This window comes from Monodon monoceros, unplaced genomic scaffold (genome assembly GCF_005190385.1).
Source record: "Monodon monoceros isolate NGI ecotype Baffin Bay Population unplaced genomic scaffold, NGI_Narwhal_1 Super_Scaffold_8, whole genome shotgun sequence".
NCBI lineage: Eukaryota > Metazoa > Chordata > Mammalia > Artiodactyla > Monodontidae > Monodon > Monodon monoceros.
The window spans coordinates 66,452,815-66,472,039 of record NW_021703785.1 but is presented as its reverse complement, the minus strand read 5'-3'; the positions used below and the strand labels follow the sequence as shown (position 1 = coordinate 66,472,039).

Genomic DNA, 19,225 nt, shown 5'->3' with positions numbered 1-19,225 from the left:
TTTAATCCATTCATGTTTAAGGTAATTATCGATATGTATGTTCCTATGACCATTTTCTTAAATGTTCTGCATTAGTTTTTGTAGGTCCTTTTCTTCTCCTGTGTTTCCCACTTAGAGAAGTTCCTTTAGCATTTGTTGTAGAGCTGGTTTGGTGGTGCTGAATTCTCTTAGCTTTTGCTTGTCTGCAAAGCTTTTGATTTCTCCATCGAATCTGAATGATATCCTTGCTGGGTAGAGTAATCTTGGTTATTGGTTCTTCCCTTACATCAGTTTAAGTATATCATGCCACTCCCTTCTGGCTTGTAGAGTTTCTGATGAGAAATCAGCTGTTAACCTTATGGGAGTTCCCTTGTATGTTATTTGTCGTTTTTACCTTGCTGCTTTCAATAATTTTTCTTTGTCTTTAATTTTTTTCCAATTTGATTACTATGTGTCTTGGTGTGTTTCTCCTTGGGTTTATCCTGTTTGAGACTCACTGCTCTTCCTGGACTTGGGTGGCTATTTCCTTTCCCATGTTAGGGAAGTTTTTGGCTATAATCTCTTCAAATATTTTCTCTGGTCCTTTCTCTCTCTCTTCTTCTTCTGGGACCCCTATAATGCGAATGTTGTTGCGTTTAATGTTGTCCCAGTGGTCTCTTAGGCTGTCTTCATTTCTTTTCGTTCTTTTTTCTTTATTATGATCCACAGCTGTGAATTCCACCATTCTGTCTTCCAGGTCAGTTATCTGTTCTTCTGCCTCAGTTATTGTGCTATTGATTCCTTCTAGTGTAGTTTTCATTTCAGTTATTGTATTGTTCATCTCTATTTGTTTGTTCTTTAATTCTTCTAGGTCTTTGTTAAACATTACTTGCATCTTCTCGATCTTTGCCTCCATTCTTTTTCTGAGGTCCTGGATCATCTTCACTATCATTATTCTGAATTCTTTTTCTGGAAGGTTGCCTATCTCCATTTAGTTGTTTTTCTGGGGTTTTATCTTGTTCCTTCATCTGGTACATAGCCCTCTGCCTTTTCATATTGTCTACCTTTCTGTGAATGTGGTTTTTGTTCCACAGGCTGCAGGATTGTAGTTCTTCTTGCTTTTGCTGTCTGCCCTGTGGTGGATGAGGCTATCTAAGAGGCTTGTGGAGATTTCTATATAAGCAAATACATCTGATGTTTTCAAGGAGAGAAGGCAGATTACAAAACATTATAAGTATATATTTAATATATTAAATTTATATTAAAATACATATAAAATTACATTTTTATAATATTTAAGTGTAAATATATGAATAGAATGTATTCTGGACTGATATATACTAAAGCATTAAAGGTAATTTTCTCTGGTGGCATGATTATAAGTGGTTTATTTTCCCTTTTAATCTTAACTGCATTTCCAGATTTCTCTACAATAAACACATTATTTACACTTAAAAAAATATACTTAAACTGGTTTTATTTCAGTAAATTTTTTTTTTTTTTCAGTAACGGCAATATTTTTCAATAGCTCCATCTGCTGGCTGCTGAATAAAGTTAATTTTCAAATATTACTGTTTTGTTTTTAGTGTAGCCAGGACAAGAAATATAATTCCTCTATTAAAACAAAGGATGCTTCTTATATATCTATGAAGAGAAGTATCTGCAGTCAAGTTAATTCACCTGATACACATTTGGTTGGATACAGAGTAGGCTATTACCCCATACACAAAAATAGACTGTTTGCCTAGAACAGAAACATTACATTGAAAAATTGGTTTGGTGTTTTTGGCTATCTTACATTGGCATGCTGATTTTGTTGACTGTGTAAAATAAAAACATTGATTAGTGGTTGAATATTGATATGTATTAAATATATCATATTGTAGGAATTCATATACTTTTGCATTCATATTCAGAGCTGCAGTCTAAACTGTCCTATGTCATTCTCATTATTTTGAAGTGAAATTGCTCTTGTTTCCATATCTCTTTATTATTTCCTGAAGTTGAATTGATGATAAATGCTTTCCTTAACATGAATTTCTCTTTTTATGGTAACAGGAGGTATTATATTTTGTTTAAAAGTCTCTCAGTCATCTAGCTTTGGAACTCTTAAAAAGTAAAATCTGTCATTAAGCTGAGTGAAATAAGTCATTCATGAAAAGACAAGTACTGTACGATCCCACTTATATGAGGTGTCTAAAGTAGTCAGATTCATAGAAGCTGAAAGTAGAATGGGAGTTACCATGGGCTGGGGAGAAAAGGAGTTGTTGCTTAATGGGTATAGAGTCTCGGTTTTGCAAGATGAAGAAGTTCTGGAGATCTGTTTCACAACAATGTAAATATGCTTAACACTACTGAACTGGGCACCTAAAAATGTTAGAATGGTAAATTTATGATTTTTTTTACCATGATAAAAAAGTAAAGTCTAAAAAATATATATTGTATGTGTGATATTTATATATATATTTTTTTTATATATTTATATGTATAACAAGTTTGAGAGAACATATTGAAGCATGCACTATACTTTTTAAAAAATATCTTTATTGGAGTATCATTGCTTTACAATGTTGTGTTAGTTTCTGCTGTACAACAAAGTGAATCAGCTGTATCTATACATATATCCCCATATCCCCTCCCTCTTGAGCTTCCCTCTCACACTCCCTATCCCACCCCTCTAGGTCATCACAAAGCATCGAGCTGATCCATTTTTCTGGTCTCCTCATAAGTCAATTAGTATTTCTACAAATTTATCATATTTATTTGTGATTTACATGGGACTTAATTGAAAAAGAGATTCAAACATGATTGTAAGATGAAATGGGATTTTAAAATTACATACTTTCTAAATTAATTGGAAGATGATGAGATTCACTAAAAAATTTCCCCTGACTATGGATCCCTGGACAAATTACTTAGCTATTTGTCTCAGTTTTTTTTATGTAAAATGAATTGAAAGAGGTGATCATTTCTATGCTCTATGAACCCTAAAATTCTCAAAATATTTTCATGGCATCTTTCTGACACCCTTTCCTAACCAGCTCTAATGCAATAATATATATATAAGGAAACAGGTAATAAAATTTAAAAAGCAACTATCAAGTAGTTAAAGGACTCTTAGGTATATTTTGTATAAGAAATCACACCTAGTTTGACCTATATAAAGTAAGTCTCCCCGCTACAATGGATAGATGTGATATGAACTTATAAAGAGCAGACTTTTAAAATATGCATATACATATGGAATTAATATAGTATCCATACCCTGCTTGGGGAGAAGTTTGAAATCTTTGGAAAAGAATATAGAGTGGGGCTTCCCTGGTGACGCAGTGGTTGAGAGTCTGCCTGCCGGTGCAGGGGACACGGTTTCGTGCCCCGGTCCGGGATGATCCCACGTGCCGCGGAGCGGCTGGGCCCATGAGCCATGGCCGCTGAGCCTGCATGTCTGGAGCCTGTGCAAAAAAAAAAAAAAAAAAAAGAATATAGAGTGTTTCCTTTTTTGCCCTTTTAAAAAATAGTGAGGCAAACATTTTCTACAGTTGTAAATAGGCAGTAAGACTATGGAGAGGAAAAGAAAATTAAGGTGAAGGGTAAGTCTACAGGCAAAGGAAGTCATGGGCCAAAGCAGCATGGTTGTGGGAAGTGGAGAATTATGGAGTAATGAGACGTAATTTAAAGTGGCTAAGTTAAGTAAACGAGTCTGGTTGAATAAGTAGGGGTAGGCCGCTGCATAGCCTCAGACCTACCTAATCAACAGTAGCAGGATCTGCCCTGGATACCAGACAGTTCATTAAAATCAAAATATAAATAGGCTGTCAGGGAGAGAGTCCTCACTTTTATTCCATTCAGTCATCTGGCCAGATTGTTCTATTACTCATGACTTCTAACACCATATAAAGAAATTTTATTCTAGATGAAACTGTGTTTAAAGAAGCTCATGTATTACTATAAGTATGCTTCTGGTATTAAGTTAAACTGCTTGCTGAGAATTATGGCTCATTCTAATGGCTAATCATAATGCTATTTATTTTAAAATATTTATTTATTTATTTTAAAATATTTATTTATTTGGCTGAATCAGGTCCTAGCTGCGGTGAGCGGGATCCTTAGTTGCAGCATGTGGGATCCTTAGTTGCAATATGCGGGCTTCTAGTTGCGGTGTGCGAACTCTTAGTTGCGGCACGCATGTGGGATCAAGTTCCCTGACCAGGGATCGAACACAGATTGGGAGTGTGGAATCCCAACCACTGGACCACCAGGGAAGTCCCCATAATGCTCTTTAAATCAGTTCTCATTTGCTTTCTTACATATCTGAGCCAATGATATACTTGATATAAATATGCAATTTAGAATAAGTCATTGTTCTATGTCAAAATAAAAACATGAGCATAAAATAACAATATATATACTATACTATATATATATAAAATGCTATGTGAGTATATGTATATACATATATATTTGATTTTTGTCATTTTAATTACAATATGTGTTGGTGTGTTCCTCCTTGGGTTAATTCTGTATGGGACTCTGAGCTTCCTGGACTTGGGTGACTGTTTCCTTTCACAGGTTAGGGAATTTTTCAGCTATTATTCTTCAAATATATTCTCAGGCCCTTTCTCTTTCTCTTCTCCTTCTGGGACCCATATAATGAGAGTAGTAGTACACTTGATGTTGTCCCAGGGGTCTCAATTTGTCCTAATTTCTTTTCGTATATATTTAAATACATGCACTTCAACTGGTACTGGCATAATTCTTAACAAACTTCAAGAGTTGCAAAGAAGACACTATGAAACAATGTTGGATATTTATTATAAGTTGTTAAAAAATAGCATTTTGATTCCAGAGTCTACTGGCTGTGCTGTTCACCATAGGAAGCCCCTAGCCACATGTACTTATTGAGCACTTGAAACGTGACTAATGGGAATTGAAATGTGCTTTAAGTGTAAAATTCACAAGATGAACAAAAGAATGTAAATTATGTCATTAATAAAATTTTATGTTGATATGTGCAAAGGACAATATTTTGGATATACTGTTTAATAACATAAAATGTTATTAAAATTAATTTCACTGGTTTCTTTTCACTTTTTAAAATTGGAAGATTTTATGTTGCATACCTGGTTCACATCATATTTCTTTTGGACAGTGTGGATTTACAGTGTAACTAAATGCAATTTCCTCCCGTTAACCAAGATCAGGCCCATGGACTGCACACACTGCTGAGTGCTGACCATGGATAAGACTGAACAGTCTTTGCTTTGGCTGTTCTGCCCAGTGCATTCAGGAATTCTCAGCCAGCAGCTCAGAACCTCAGTCACAATGGTGACCTATGCTATTTGTTATAACTCCAAGGAAACCAAGAAGACTTTAACAAGTCTGTATATTTACCCAAATGATCTTCGATAACACACATACACACATTATCCCCAAAGATCCCAGAGAGTTCTTCAGAATAAAAAAAGTTAAGAATTTCAGTCTAGTGTCTGCATAGAAGATTGGGAGTACCATTAGTTATTAGGTAGGTAAGAAGATGGTCCAAAAACTCTTTAAGGAACTAAATGTGCTTAACAAGATGAGACCTCTAAAACAATGTTTAAAAAGAAAGAAAGCCAGCAGGAAACTGCCTTGGCTTACATTTGCTGGCTCTGGCATTGAGCTGTGTTGTAGGCAAAGGTCATCTCAGAACCCTTACCCTAATTTCCCTTTGTGGCATCCTTTCCCTTCTTGCTATTCTCCCTGTTTGGAAATCCTAGTGCCTTTCTCATCCCTGTCTCTTTCATCTGCCTCTCTCAACGGAAAGGAAAATAATCTTTTCTTAGTGTAAAGCCAGTAGAAGTGTGGGCTGATGGGTGCCACATACTGCTCCTGATGAATTACAACTTGGTTATTTTTTGGACTTTACTTTTATTAGATCAGCTTTATGTTTACAGCAAAATTGAGAGAGGGGTTCAGAGATTTCCCATGTACACCCTGCCCCCACATTTGGTTGTTTTTTAAAGCCCTAAACACAGAAATTTATTTTTCTTTTATTACCAACTTCAGATTCCAGTTTTCCTAAACTGTTGCTTTAAATGAAGGTTTAGATTACTAATTTCTGTAAATCCATTTGCTGTTGCATGAAGCATAGTCTCTTTGGTTAGCAGCTATACTTCACTGAGGCCTTAAAGATTTTTGCCTCTCTCCATCCTAATAGTAATCACCAGATAACTTTTAACATATTCCCTCACAGCTGCAGCAGGGAGGAGTGGCAACTCCTGGAGGTGAAGCGGGTTAGAAAACCCACCTTCTGGTAAGCGTCCTTGTGGTCTTTATAGATTGTTTCTCCTCCGATAAGGACAGCTGTGATAAAACGAATGAATGGAATGCTTTGTTACAGATGGAATTACTACGTCCCCCCACCCGCTACCTAAACAATACCTGAAAACGGGAAAGCTGTGGGATTAAGTAAAGACATTACACACACAGTGCAGAAAAAAGCTATTTTATGGCATTTTGAGGTGACTAGGTCAGAGTTCCCAAGTAAGGAGCAAAGTAAACACCAATTTTATTTACTTCGCACATTAGTACTCAATTTCACTGTTTTAAAAAATTCCCAACTTTTATCCATAAGGCTAGAGATATATAACAATTTATGTGGTTTTCGGCAAAAGTCAAGGAAGCGAGAAAGCATTGACAGCTGCCGGTCTCGCCGCCACCGCGGCTACAGCGGCGGCGTGCCCGTGTGGCTGCGTGCGCGCGCGACGGGCGGGGCGGGGCGGAGCGGAGGCGGGCACGCGCGCGCGCACGGGGCGGGGCGGAAGGGAGTTGGGCGGAGGGGCCGGCGCGCGCGCGAGGCTGTCCGGTCGGCAGGGGGCGCTGCGCACCCACGCGGCGCTCTGCCTGCCCCCGGGTGCCGTCCGCGGCGGTTCGATTGGAGCAGCCGCCGAATAGCGCTTGGCGCCATTTTGAAGCGGAGAGGAGGAGGAACGGCCGGGCTCGCTGCGGAAGGGGAGGGGGGGGGAGGAGGCGATTGGATGCGGCGGCGGCGGCGGATCCCGGAGAGCAGCGGAGTGAGAGGAGTAGCGAGTCGGCCACCCGGAGGTAGGAAGCAATTCAGTTAACGGGAAGAAAATGTCTCTTCCCTCTGGTCGCCGCGCTCCATTTTTCAGCGCCCGCCACCGCGGCTGAGTCTGTGGCGGGGCTCAAGCGCCGCCCGCCTGCCAGCCGAGACTCGCCTCCCGGCATCGGGGGCTGCAGCCGCTGGCTGCCTGGCGGCGGCGGGGCCGGGAGGAGTAGGGCGCGGGCCGGGGGCGTGGGCCGGGTTCTGCGGTGGGGGTGGGGAGGGCCCCACGGCCGGCGCGCTCCCTCCACGCCGCGGGCTCAGCCGCACCCTCTGGAAATTAAACTTGCCGCCCTGGCAGGGCTGGGGCGCCCGCGGCGACGAGGGCGGCGGGCGGCGGGCGGTGACCTTGCGCGCTGCCGGGGGTCCGCGCCGGCTGCCCGCCGCCCCGCCGCCCGCGCCCCGCCGCCCCTCCCCCAGCGCCCGGCAGCCCGGCGGCTGTTTCCCGGGCGGCAGGCGGGCGGCGCGGCGCTCCTGTTGAATCCTCCCGCGGGCGGGTTTTCCCCTTTCCGGGCGAGGGGCGGGGAGCGCGGGTCGGGGCTGACCTCGGGGCGGTGTGCGGGCCTCGGCGCCCTCGCCCCCGCCGCTGGGTCGCCCACGCCGCGCAGCCTCCGCTCCGGGCGACGACAACGGGCCGACCGAGTGACATTTTTTATCCTGTTACTTGCCAGTCGCGGGAGATAAAGCGCGCCTACCGCGCCTCTTGGAGCTGGTGTTGGAGGCACCCGAGGACCTAGTTGAGGAAGAGTCCAGCACGGGCTGGAGTGGCTTCTCCCGGGCCACCACTGAGTTCTAGCTTTCCTTTCGGAAGCCTCGGAGTCGGAGCGACCATGCAAACGGTGTGCAGCTGTACAGTTGACATTTTTGCAGTCTCTTATCTTAGTGACACCTGAAAAGTTTCTGGTCGAGAGGAAACGCTTGTTTGTGGTTTCTTGCTGCTGTTGCCTTTTGGTATACACGTTAAAGCTACGCTAAGCCGCGGTACAGTTATTCGAGGGAATGAGTCTGAACCCTGAAACGCTGCACCTCGTCGGCTTCAGAGTTGCCTGTTCCTGCGTTCCTTCGCGGCCGGTGTAAACTCGGGGTAGGGTTTGAAAGAGCAGGTCCCTGCCTACTTGACACGTTTAGGCATCCTAACCAACCCCCGAAAGGGAATCCTTTATTTGATTTTGAAGGACGTGCTTTGAACGCTCTTCTCACACTTCTGTTATGAAATGATGGATGGGCAGTACTGTCCTGAACGACCCTACCCAACCCTGTTTGTTAAACCGTTTAGGAGACTGTGGATGTAGCCTTTACGTTCGAAGGTTGGTCTGCGGTCTTGAGTGAGTTTTGGAGGTCTTCTACTGTCTTCCTAATAACTTCTAAAAGTTCAAGTGTGTTTATATATGAGGCGAGCTGTAAGTCATAATTATTTAAAACTTGAATGGCAGTATAATCATTGTTCTCAACACATGTAGATGAAGTTCCAAGATAGAGCATTTTCTATACTTACGTAAGCAGTAGTCAAGTAAAATAGTTAAAAGCACAAAAATGGTATTAAGCAAAATGTGGGCTAGAAAGGACACTTATTTATGCAGTACATATGTCGGAGATGTTAGCAATTTTAGACAATAAGATGAGCATTCCTCTGGTGTGTGCAGGTCAGTTTGTGGAACGATTAATCTGCTATCGTCTGGTGATAGCAGAAAACCTAATTAAAATTTATAGTGATGAACATGTAGGTGACAGTTTCAACATGGAACTTCTTATAGAAAGGTAGATTTATTTTGAAAACCTTAACTGTAAAAAAAAAAAATTGAAAACATTATTCTTTAAAAAAAAAACCTTAAATGAGAACATTATTCTTTCAAAATAAATGTACAAATGTATATAGAAAAGGTGCACATTAGATATTCTTTGATTACTGAAATAGTAATTTTTTGTGTGTGCTTTTTTGATGGTTTAAAAAATTATACTCTGGGTTTTACTTGAATGTGTGAATATTTTAAATGACAAGGTAGTGTTTGTATTGGCCTTTATTTTTTCTTAAAGAACTTTTGTGCCCTTTCTTATTTTCTCCTTTTTTGTTGAGGTTGATTCTCCTTGTATTAACTTTGTTTTTTTACAGTGGCTTTTGTACTCTTCCTGTCACTTTCATTCTTGTCTGGTTATGTCTTTTTCCTCACTTTTCCCAAGAATTAGAGGAGGTAACGTGGTGAAGATAGTGATCCTTGCTGTCGTGGAATGTTTTGTACTAAGCGTATTTGACAAGTAGTTCTACTGAGTTGGCTGTTGAATAAAAGTTTTAATTTCTAAATTTACTTTAAAATGGTTTGCAACTTTAATGGATACAAAGAGTCATGTTTTGAGGACCAGGCTTTGTCAATAATTTGTTAAGCCTAAAATAAAGTGATACGCTGTATTAGACAGGGCTTACCCTGGTGAAGACTGAATGGTACCCAAAACTTTGTGTAGAGGGGAGTATTTTGGGAGATTGTGTTCTTTCTGCTTCTCCCTCTTGGAGATTAGGATTGTCCTGTGGCTTCTTCAGTGCTACTTCTTTTGATCGTGTGTGCCTAGAACCAACAGGAGAGCTCACTGATTTCGCTTGGATGACAAGTACTGTATATAATCTATGTTAGAAAAGAATAAATTTGTATTTCCTTTATTAGTGTTAGAGAGCTATAAGGAAATTTAGATGATCTCCAACTCACTCATTATATGCATGAGAAATTAGGTTCAGATTGTAACTTGATTGATTTATTCAAAGTCACAGTCATATTCTTGTGGAATTGAGGCAGCCCTTACATCTCCTGGAGGCTTAGAAGTATCCACGTGGTCTGTATTGTTTTATTCAGGACTTAAGCAATATTTAAAATTATTGCCAGGTAGCATATTATTCTCTTTCTCCTTTCCCCCCTTTTTTTTCATTCAACCAAGAAAGTTTCGAGGTTAACCATCTGTTTCAGAGTCTGGTTTTAATAATTTCTATCCAGGATTCGGTCCACTTAAATTGTCTCAGAAGATAACCTCTTGCATGTCTCTGTCTCCTGGAGTTGCTTGATCTTTCATTGTGTAACAATACTTGACAAGGCATTTATTTATTCTTTGTAAGCCAGGGTAATTTGGAAGTTAGTGTTGAACTTTATTTTGTTATAAGATGCATGTGTGCATGAATGTGTTATTTTTTTATTTTTTACTTTCTCTTTTTTTACTTTTAAACTCAATTTGCTACACAAGTCATTTGCTTCCAGTTACAGTAGGTGTTTGGAGAAAATTGTATTTGGTTTGAGTATTCCTGTTTGGAAATGTTAAAAATTCCAAAAATACTTAGTCTAACAATAAACCCAGTAATTTCTCTGAGAATATATTTACTTTTTAAGTTCATTTAAGAAGTTGCCAAATGGTTCAAAATTGTGCTTCCTTGGAGTGTAGAGGTCAGCTCTTCCTCACACTGTACTGTCATGAACCACCTGATTATAACCATTTTCCCCAATACTTAAAAAGGTTTTATAACTCTTTCTCACTGATTAGTTCAAAATTAAGGATAAGTTTGCTGTAATTGTTTCAGTTGATAGGGGTGATCATGCTCAGTGAGAAAATCGTGAAGATTAAAGTCAGATTAGTTAAATTTAGTTGTTTAAACCTTAAAGCCATTACTCTGAGATGTTTAAAAATATCCATGATAGTTATTGTGCTCTAATGATTAGACATCAGTGATAAGCAGTAATTAGAAATACTTGGTTTAGCTGTGTAAAACTTATAAGTCAGCTAAGGGGAGTGGAGGAAAGACTGATAAGCGGGAAGCTAATTTGAGGCATCTTTAAAGGACCATGATCTAGAAGTACTCCACTAACTTGCTTCCCTTTGACAGAGATTGCTCTGACCTGATTCAGTTAAAATGAACATATACTAAGCTTCATCTATATACTGTACCATGGATGATGTAATAAACAGGACAGAGACTCTGCCCTATAGAAGTTTCGAGTGGTGGTTTGCCACTTGCACCAAGGTGATGAGAGCTGAGAAAAACCAGAGTAGGATCCCTGCTGTTAAGTGATTCTACCAGGGCCAGGCCTTCCTCCCTCTTCAGTGACAGTTGAGGTTGCTCTTTATGTGGGAGAGTGAAGGAGGGGACATTATGACCACAAGCATTGTCTCTCTCTTGGAGAGAATGGTTAGGGGGCCCAAAAGGAAACAAGAGTTTGTGGTTCCCTGGGCAGTGTAGGGATTCTTTTTCCCTTTCATCTCAGAGGTGGTTTTAGAGAAGTAAGGGAAGAGATTTTTAAAGAAAAGTCCCAGATATATATCCAAAGTGTATTTACAGAATGCATCCCTAAGTAGTTGAAATTCCGCCAGGCAATTTCAGTTAACCTTCAGATACTGGGATGGGGGTTGGGGTGCGTATGGAGAGTTGGTAGTGAGAGTTGTTGTTAAGGTTGGCGGGAACAGAGTACTTTAAAGAACTATATTTTAAGTTAAAAGTTATACATGTATATGATAAGGAAATTCTTGTGGTACAGAAAATAAAAATAAAAGCTACTTTATCTCTTCCCCCTAAAAGGTAATCCACTGTTAACAGTTTTCAGAAAATTTACTTTTCAAAGAATTTATGCAAATAGTATTATACTTACTGCTTTTTTTGTTGTTGTTAAAAGCTATATTGTTTACTTTTTTCCTGAAATTTACTTTTTTCTGTAGTTGATGTCATGTAGCTCTTCTCATATTGGCACATATAGATCAACATAATTTAAACAATGATTAGAGTATTATATGCATGTGTCACCACAATTTATTCTGACTCCTTTTGAGTGGTATGTAGGTTGTAACTACTTACACAAACCGACAGTATATGACTATGACTGTTACATGTTTGCCAACATTGGGCCTTATTAAACTTTATGCCTTTTGCCGATTTGATATGTGAAGTTTGTATCTTGTTTTGGGTTTGCATTTTGTTGATTATGAGGAGGGGAAAACATTTTTGTATGCTTATTGGGCAGAGGTTACTTGCAGCGCACACTTTAGATTGAGTAGATTAAGTTATCTGTGCACCCCTCCCCCCCCATCTAAAATGGTTTGAGGGAGATGGAACTTTTAGAGAGAAATAAGGTTTCAGAGCCTGTGGCACGTTGAGGGGGAGCAGTGCTCTGAATGGAGAGGCTGCAGTGCTAGACTTTGAACAATAACCAGAGGTTAAGTATTGAAAGCCCTTAACTTGGTCTTAATGGAAGATTATATAAAGGCAGGAAGGGAGATTTGAGAGTCAGGGCAAGTAATTTCATATAGGGTAAGCTCTATCTCCTACTGTCTGCTTGTCCTGTCTCACCACTCCCCCCTTGTGCCCCAACTGTCATTTCATTTTTATTTATACTTCCCTGGTGGGGTGGCAACCTTGACTTTGATATTTCAGTTCTTCCAGAGATGAGGAACACTTAGTTTTTATTATAAGGGAAACTGATTTTTCTTCAAACCAAAGGGAGCAGTTCTCATTTCTAATGTTCTTTAGATCTATTTTCTGATCTTTAGTAGTCTCTCTTTATAGTTGATATTCTGCTAGTTTCAGGGGCATTACATGCTGACCTGTGCAGAAGTTGGCATGACTGCATGAGCTTTGTTCCTATTTAATCCCTACATGCTGCCCCCACCCCAGCTTCACATTTTTTTTTTAATGAAATAAGTTTTTTTTCTTAGTAGGCTTGGGAGGCAATTGATTTAAAAGGCTCTTCTCTGTTACCACCTATCCCAACCCCCCGCAAATGGTAAGTATGTAGAGATGTGTTAATTAGCTTGATTGTGGTGATCTTTTCACAGTGCATACATATATCAAAAGACAAGCTGTATACCTTAAATATCTACATTTTTATGTGTCAAAGATGTCTCAGTAAAGCTGGTTAAAAAAAGTTTTTGTCTCCAGTTATTATATACACGAGTTAATATCAAATGGCTGGCCCTTTTTCAACTTTACCTTTAGTCTAGGCCAGTGGCTCTCAAATGGGGGTGATTTTGAACACCGCTTCCTTCCCCAGCACCTCGCCCAAGGACCTTTGGCAATGCCTGGAGACATTTTGGTTGTCACAACTGGGGGTGGGGGAGGGGGGCGGGAAGAGTGGTGCTACTGGCATCTAGTGAGTAGAGGCAGGGATGCTGCTAAACATCCTACAATGTGTGGGGCAGCCCTCCACAACAAAAAATTATCTGGCCTAAAATGTCTCTTTTGCCAAGAAACCCTGGATTCAGCAGACCTAGTCCAGGAAGCTCCCAGCTCAGGTGAATTAGGCCTGCCCACCAACTTTGATGATAGCAGTCAAGCAGTAGTAATGTTTCATGTAGTCTTATGCTCAGAATGGAAAGCTTTGAAATATAGATCTTGAGTACATTTTTCCCCTCCTCTGTCTCTTTGGTCCCTTTCTTTTCAACGATTTTCTTTCCTTCTCCTCTACCTTCATGGTGTAACATAATTAGGTCAAGGCTTTGCAGTCCTACGTGGAGTTTGGAAGGTCACTAGCATTGAAGACTTGAACAGCAGTAGGAACATATTTAGGCATTTAATATGATGCTTGATAAGTGAAGTCCTTTGCTGAGGAAAGCAGAAGAGCGTGGCGGTTAAGCATATAGACATAGAGTCAAGACTGCTTGGGTTTTTATCCTCCCTCCATCACTAGCTAGTTGTGTCACCGTGGATAAATTACCTAATTGCCAAGCCTCAGTTTCTTAAATCTGTGAAGTGGGGAATAATAGCAGGTATCTCATTTTTAAAATCTGCTTTATTGAGATATAATTCACATTCCATACAGTTCACCTATTGAAACTGTGCAACTCATCAACTTCTAGTACATTCGCAGGTGTGTGCAACCAGCACCACAGTCTGCTCTTAGAATCTGTCTCTTATAAAAGAAACCCTAAAGCCATTAGCTGTCACTTCCAGTCACCCCTTAAATTAGTTTTTGATATAAGGCAGGCCAGATGCTTCCCTTGGTGACAAGTACGTAAGTACTTAATAGAAAACTATAACTTGGGGCAGGGAGACTCTATTTGTGGCAGGTCCATTCACAACACTTTAGAGAAGGCAAAGATGGATATTTGTTGAATGGATATTTGCATGCTATACTATGTAAGGAAATTGTGCTCAGAGATATAAAGGTGAAAGATACACCTTTATTTAAGAGATCTATATTCAAGTGGGAAGAAGGAGACTGGTATCACAAAATACCAGTTATACCAGTTATAATTGTAAAATAATTATAAAACGAGGCAGAATAAAGTGCTTTTGGGAAGGTGTAAACAACATACTTGAAATTGGAAATTTGTTAAAGGGAGATTAATTACTTAGGTTAAGAGTGTAGGAACCATGAAAAACTTCTTAAAGGAGGGACCATTTTGGCCAAGTCTTAGATGATAAAATATGGTACTCTGGCTCTGTGAAGAGCCCTTGAAGAATGCTGTGCTTTTTTGAGGTATTGGTGGTATTCCCATCTTTTTTTTTTTTTTTTTGCTGCCTCATGCTGCTGCCAAATGGTTGCCTCTGGTAGCTACACCTGCACCCTTTTTTTAAAAAAATTATTTATTTACTTTTTGCCACACCTCGAGGCTTGAGGGACCTTAGTTCCTGGACCAGGGACCCAACCCGGGCCCTCGGCAGTGAAAGCACCAAGTCCTAACCACTGGACAGCTGGGGAATTCTCACCCGCACCCTTTTTTGATGTTTCTAATCTGTTGTGAACTTGGGAAGTTATCTAAATGTAACAAATAAGCTTTTAGTGAGAGCCTGGTGTCTGTGAGAAAAGGGTATGATTATGTGGCCTTATGCTGTCACTTTGAGTTAGTTGCCTTTTTAGTTTTATTCTCTGGGTTAATTGGGTTTACAGAATAAATAATTCCTAGGTAAATTAGGCTCATATAAAATGTTTTCCCTTTTTTTCCTCCAAGGCTTCTGCTAACAGCCATATCCCTAACGTTTCTTCTCAATTTCCTATCATTTTCTCATATGCCATCAGACACGACACTTCCAGTACATGTCCAAAACTGAGCTGCCTTCCTTTATCCTTTAACATCTGCATTGGTTAATACAATTTTTTTTTTAAGTTGAATGGCTAGGTTTGTCATCATGTCAGCAACTTGGGTGTCATCTTGATCTCTCTGTCTCCTTTACTTCTCAAATCAAATGAGTTAACAAATCCTGTTGATTCTGATGCAGTAGTTCAAAGTTGTTTTTTTTTTTTAACACTATCTGCACAGTAATACTTCAAAAGTAAAAAACCAAAAAGAGAAAAAAGTCTCTTTTCCATACCCTTCCTCATCTGTAAAATTCCCAGACTCCTCTACAATAGCTTACTAGTATTACTGGGTTTTTTATATATCCTTCTGGGGGTTTAAAAAATACAACCCTGTACAAGTATATGTATCCCACCCCACGCCTCCCCTCACCCCAACACATGTTTTACACTAATGTTGGAAACTTTAACTGCTTTGCCTTTTATTTATTTATTTATGTCACTTAACAGTATACCCTGGAGATCTTTCTGTATTAGTATATAAAGTGCTAGTATGTGTGCTCTCTTTCTCAACAGCTGCAGAGTGTTCATTTATGGACCGTAATTTAACTAGCCCACTGATGGACAGTTAAATTGTTTCCAGTTCTTGCTATTATAAAAATACTGCATGAACAACCTTGTACATATATCATCTTGTACACATGCAAGTGTGTCTAGATTAACTTCCTAGAAGTGGAATTGTTGGGTCAAAGAATAAAGCGGATACAATTTTGATAGATACTGTTAAGTTGTCCTTCATGAGGGTTGTAGGATATAATTTTGATAGATATAGTTCCGTTGTCCTTCGTGAGGGTTGTCACAGTAATGTATACACGAGAGTAGTTGTTTTCCTATAGCCTTGCCGCAACAGCATACAATGATACTTTTTGGATTTTTGCCAATATGATAGGTGAAAAATGGTACCTCAGTGTAGTTTTAATTTACATTTCTCTTTTTTTTAAAAACATCTTTATTGGAGTATAATTGCTTTACAATGGTGTGTTAGTTTTTGCTGTTTAGCAAAGTGAATCAGTTATACATATACATATATCCCCATATCCCCTCCCTCTTGCGTCTCCCTCCCACCCTCCCTATCCCACCCCTCTAGGTGGTCACAGAGCACCGAGCTGATCTCCCTGTGCGACTGCTTCCCACTAGCTATCTATTTTACATTTGGTTGTGTATATATGTCAGTGCCACTCTCTCACTTCTTCCCAGCTTACCCTTCCCCCTCCCCGTGTGCTCAAGTCCATTCTCTACATCTGCGTCATTATTCCTGTCCTGTCCCTAGGTTCTTCATAACCTTTTTTTTTTTTTTTTAGATTCCTTATGTATGTTAGCATATGGTATTTGTTTTTCTCTTTCTGACTTACTTCACTCTGTATGACAGGACAGACTCTAGGTCCATCCACCTCAATACAAATAACTCAATTTCATTTCTTTTTATGGTTGAGTAATATTCCATTGTATATATGGGCCACAGCTTCTTTATCCATTCGTCTGTCAGTGGACACTTAGGTTGCTTCCATGTCCTGGCTATTGTAAATAGTGCTTCAGTGAACATGGTGGTACATGACTCTTTTTGAATTATGGTTTTCTCAGGGTATATGCCCAGGAGTGGGATTGCTGGATCATATGGTAGTTTTATTTTTAGTTTTTTAAGGAACCTCCATACTGTTCTCCATAGTGGCTGTATCAATTTACATTCCCACCAACAGTGCTAGAGGGTTCCCTTTTCTCCACACCCTCTCTAGCATTTACTGTTTGTAGACATTTTGATGATGGCCATTCTGACCGGTGTGCGGTGATACCTCATTGTAGTTTTGATTTGCATTTCTCTAATGATTAGTCATATTGAGCATCCTTTCATGTGTTTGTTGGCAATCTGTATACCTTCTTTGGAGAAATGTCTATTTAAGTCTTCTGCCCATTTTTGGATTGGGTTGTTTGTGTTTTTGACATTGAGCTGCATGAGCTGCTTGTAAATTTTGGAGATTAGTCCTTTGTCAGTTGCTTCATTTGCAAATATTTTCTCCCATTCTGTGGGTTGTCTTTTCGTCTTGTTTATGGTTTCCTTGGCTGTGCAAAAGCTTTTAAGTTTCATTAGGTCCCATTTGTTTATTTTTGCTTTTATTTCCATTTCTCTAGGAGGTGGGTCAAAAAGGATCTTGCTGTGATTTATGTCATTACATTTCTCTTATGAGTGAAGATGAGTATCCTTTCATATGTTTGGGCCATTTTGATCATTCTGTTTTTTTTCTGTGAACAGTCTGATTTTAATTTTCACTCATTTTCCTGTCCATTTTGGGGGTTCTTGAATTTCTCTTCAGTCCATGTGTGGTGGTTGGTTTACTAAAAGGAAACATGACTTGCTTGTTGCAGGTGCCTTCTTACAGGTAGCTCTGCTTCCATTTTTCACTCTCTTTTAGGCTTTCTCTCACACTGTTAGCAGAGTGATACTTGTAGTTGCAGATTTGTATGTGTCCTTCCCTTGCTTAAAGCTGTTCAGTGGCTCTTCACTGCCTGTATAATGCAAATGCCTTAACATTAGAATGGTACCTACCTACCTTGCTGGCATTTCCTTTTTTTCCATAGGTTCTCCAAACTCCAAAAACACTGAACTGCTCCTAGCTCCCTGTTGTTTTAGACTCTTTGCCTCTGTGTCTTTGCACGTGGTATTTCTCTGCTTATAATGATCCATTCCTGCTTGTCTGCATGTCCGAAGTCCTGCTTTTCATCCTTCACCTAACGAAAAGGCTTTTCTGTTACCTAACTCTTCTTTCAGGCAGTGTATGGTGCCCTTTTCTCCTTCTCACAAGTCCCTGTGTATATCTTTTTTTTTTAATTAATTTTTATTTTTGGCTGTGTTGGGTCTTCGTTGGGGTGCACGGGCTTCTCTTCTCTGTGGTGGCTTCTCTTTGTTGCGGAGCATGGGCTCTAGGCACGGGCTCAGTAGTTGTGGCTCGAGGGCTCTAGAGCACAGGTTCAGTAGTTGTGGCTCGAGGGCTTAGTTGCTCCGTGGCATGTGGGATCTTCTCGGACCAGGGCTCGAACCTGTGTCCCCTGCATTGGCAGGAGGATTCTTAACCACTGCGCCACCAGGGAAGTCCCCCCTGTGTATATCTTTATAATGTAAACCCTCACATTGTGTATTATTGTGTATTTCCTTGCTTTAGATTGTTATCCTCTTGAGGCATGGACTTAACAGTTATTTTGTAAGCAAGCATCATGTTTGGCACATAGTAGATGAGTAACAATTACCGATAACCCATAAATGTATATATATATATATATATATATATATATATACACACACTAAATATATATGTGGACAACCCAAGACAAAGAAAAAATGGAAAATTAATACTATGAGCTCAAATTTGTTTTTAAAATTTGTTTTTATTTATATATATTGAGATGTAAATTAAATACAATAAAATGTACAGATTTTAGCTGTTCACTTTTAGTTGTGACAGTTATACCCGTGTAACTGATAACCAAAAGATGATAAAGAACATTCTCATCACCCCAGAAAGTTTAATGGTTGCCCTTTCCATTCCGTTCTCCTCTCTCCCAAGCACTGTGATTTCTAACAATGTAGATTATTTTGTTTGGTCATCATACAGTGTGTGCTTTTTTGCATCTAGCTTCTTCTGCTTAACATATATTTCCAGATGCATCTATGAGGTTGGATGTGTCAGAGTTCTTTTTATTGCTGAGTAGTATTTTGTTAGATGAATATACCAGAGTTTATCTTTTCTTCTGTTGATGGATATTTGAGTTGTTTCCAGTTTCTTATTGTTAAGAATAAGGCCTGCAGGGATCTTCTTGCAAACATGTGTTTTCATTTCTCTTGAGTAAATGCCTAGGATTGGAATTGCTGGTTCACAGGCAGATGTGTGTTTTACTATATAAAAAACTGCTGTGTAGTTATTCAGTTTTCTCTTACATACTCTCACTGTGACTCTGTGTTAGTTCTAGTTGCTCTACATCCTTGCCAGCATTTGCATGATCATTTGTTAAATTTTAGCTATTTAGTGGAAGTGAAATGGTATCTTGTGTTATTTTGGATTTCCTTGCGACCTAATGATGTTTCATATGGTTATTGACAATTGTCAATAATTAGTGTATTTTCTTTTGTGGAATATCC

At 39.6% G+C, this 19,225-nt stretch overlaps 2 protein-coding genes across 5 annotated transcripts in view; one reads left to right on the top strand and one right to left on the bottom strand.

Annotated features, from left to right (window-relative positions):
- The first annotated feature begins 6,905 nt into the window (after positions 1-6,905).
- Positions 6,906-19,225, top strand: part of PDS5B (PDS5 cohesin associated factor B) — a 197,791-nt gene continuing 185,471 nt past the window's right edge. The window contains exons 1-2 of one of the 4 annotated variants that reach the window (XM_029209802.1): positions 6,965-7,041; positions 7,732-7,899. The gene's annotated coding sequence lies outside the window, so the exon portion shown is untranslated. Of the gene's footprint in view, positions 7,042-7,731; positions 7,900-12,372; positions 12,805-19,225 lie in introns of those variants that run through there. The other 3 variants (XM_029209806.1, XM_029209804.1, XM_029209805.1) reach the window with 3 other exon arrangements.
- On the bottom strand, positions 7,106-17,776 carry LOC114888093 (translation initiation factor IF-2-like). Its single transcript, XM_029209962.1, has 3 exons — positions 17,643-17,776; positions 8,072-8,264; positions 7,106-7,717 (listed from the first exon to the last, which is right to left on the bottom strand). Exons 1-3 carry the CDS (start codon positions 17,774-17,776, stop codon positions 7,106-7,108), a joined length of 939 nt encoding a protein of 312 aa, XP_029065795.1.

Excerpts from the sequence above, each read along its gene's own strand:
- LOC114888093 (XM_029209962.1), bottom strand. The coding sequence starts at position 17,776 with ATGGATCATTATAAGCAGAGAAATACCACGTGCAAAGACACAGAGGCA. Across the intron at positions 8,265-17,642 it reads AAAAAGGAAATGCCAGCAAG|AAGTGTGAGAAGAGCGTTCA; the intron begins GTAGGTAGGTAC and ends ATTTCATAACAG. Across the intron at positions 7,718-8,071 it reads ACGAGGTGCAGCGTTTCAGG|GATAAAAAATGTCACTCGGT; the intron begins GTTCAGACTCAT and ends GGCAAGTAACAG.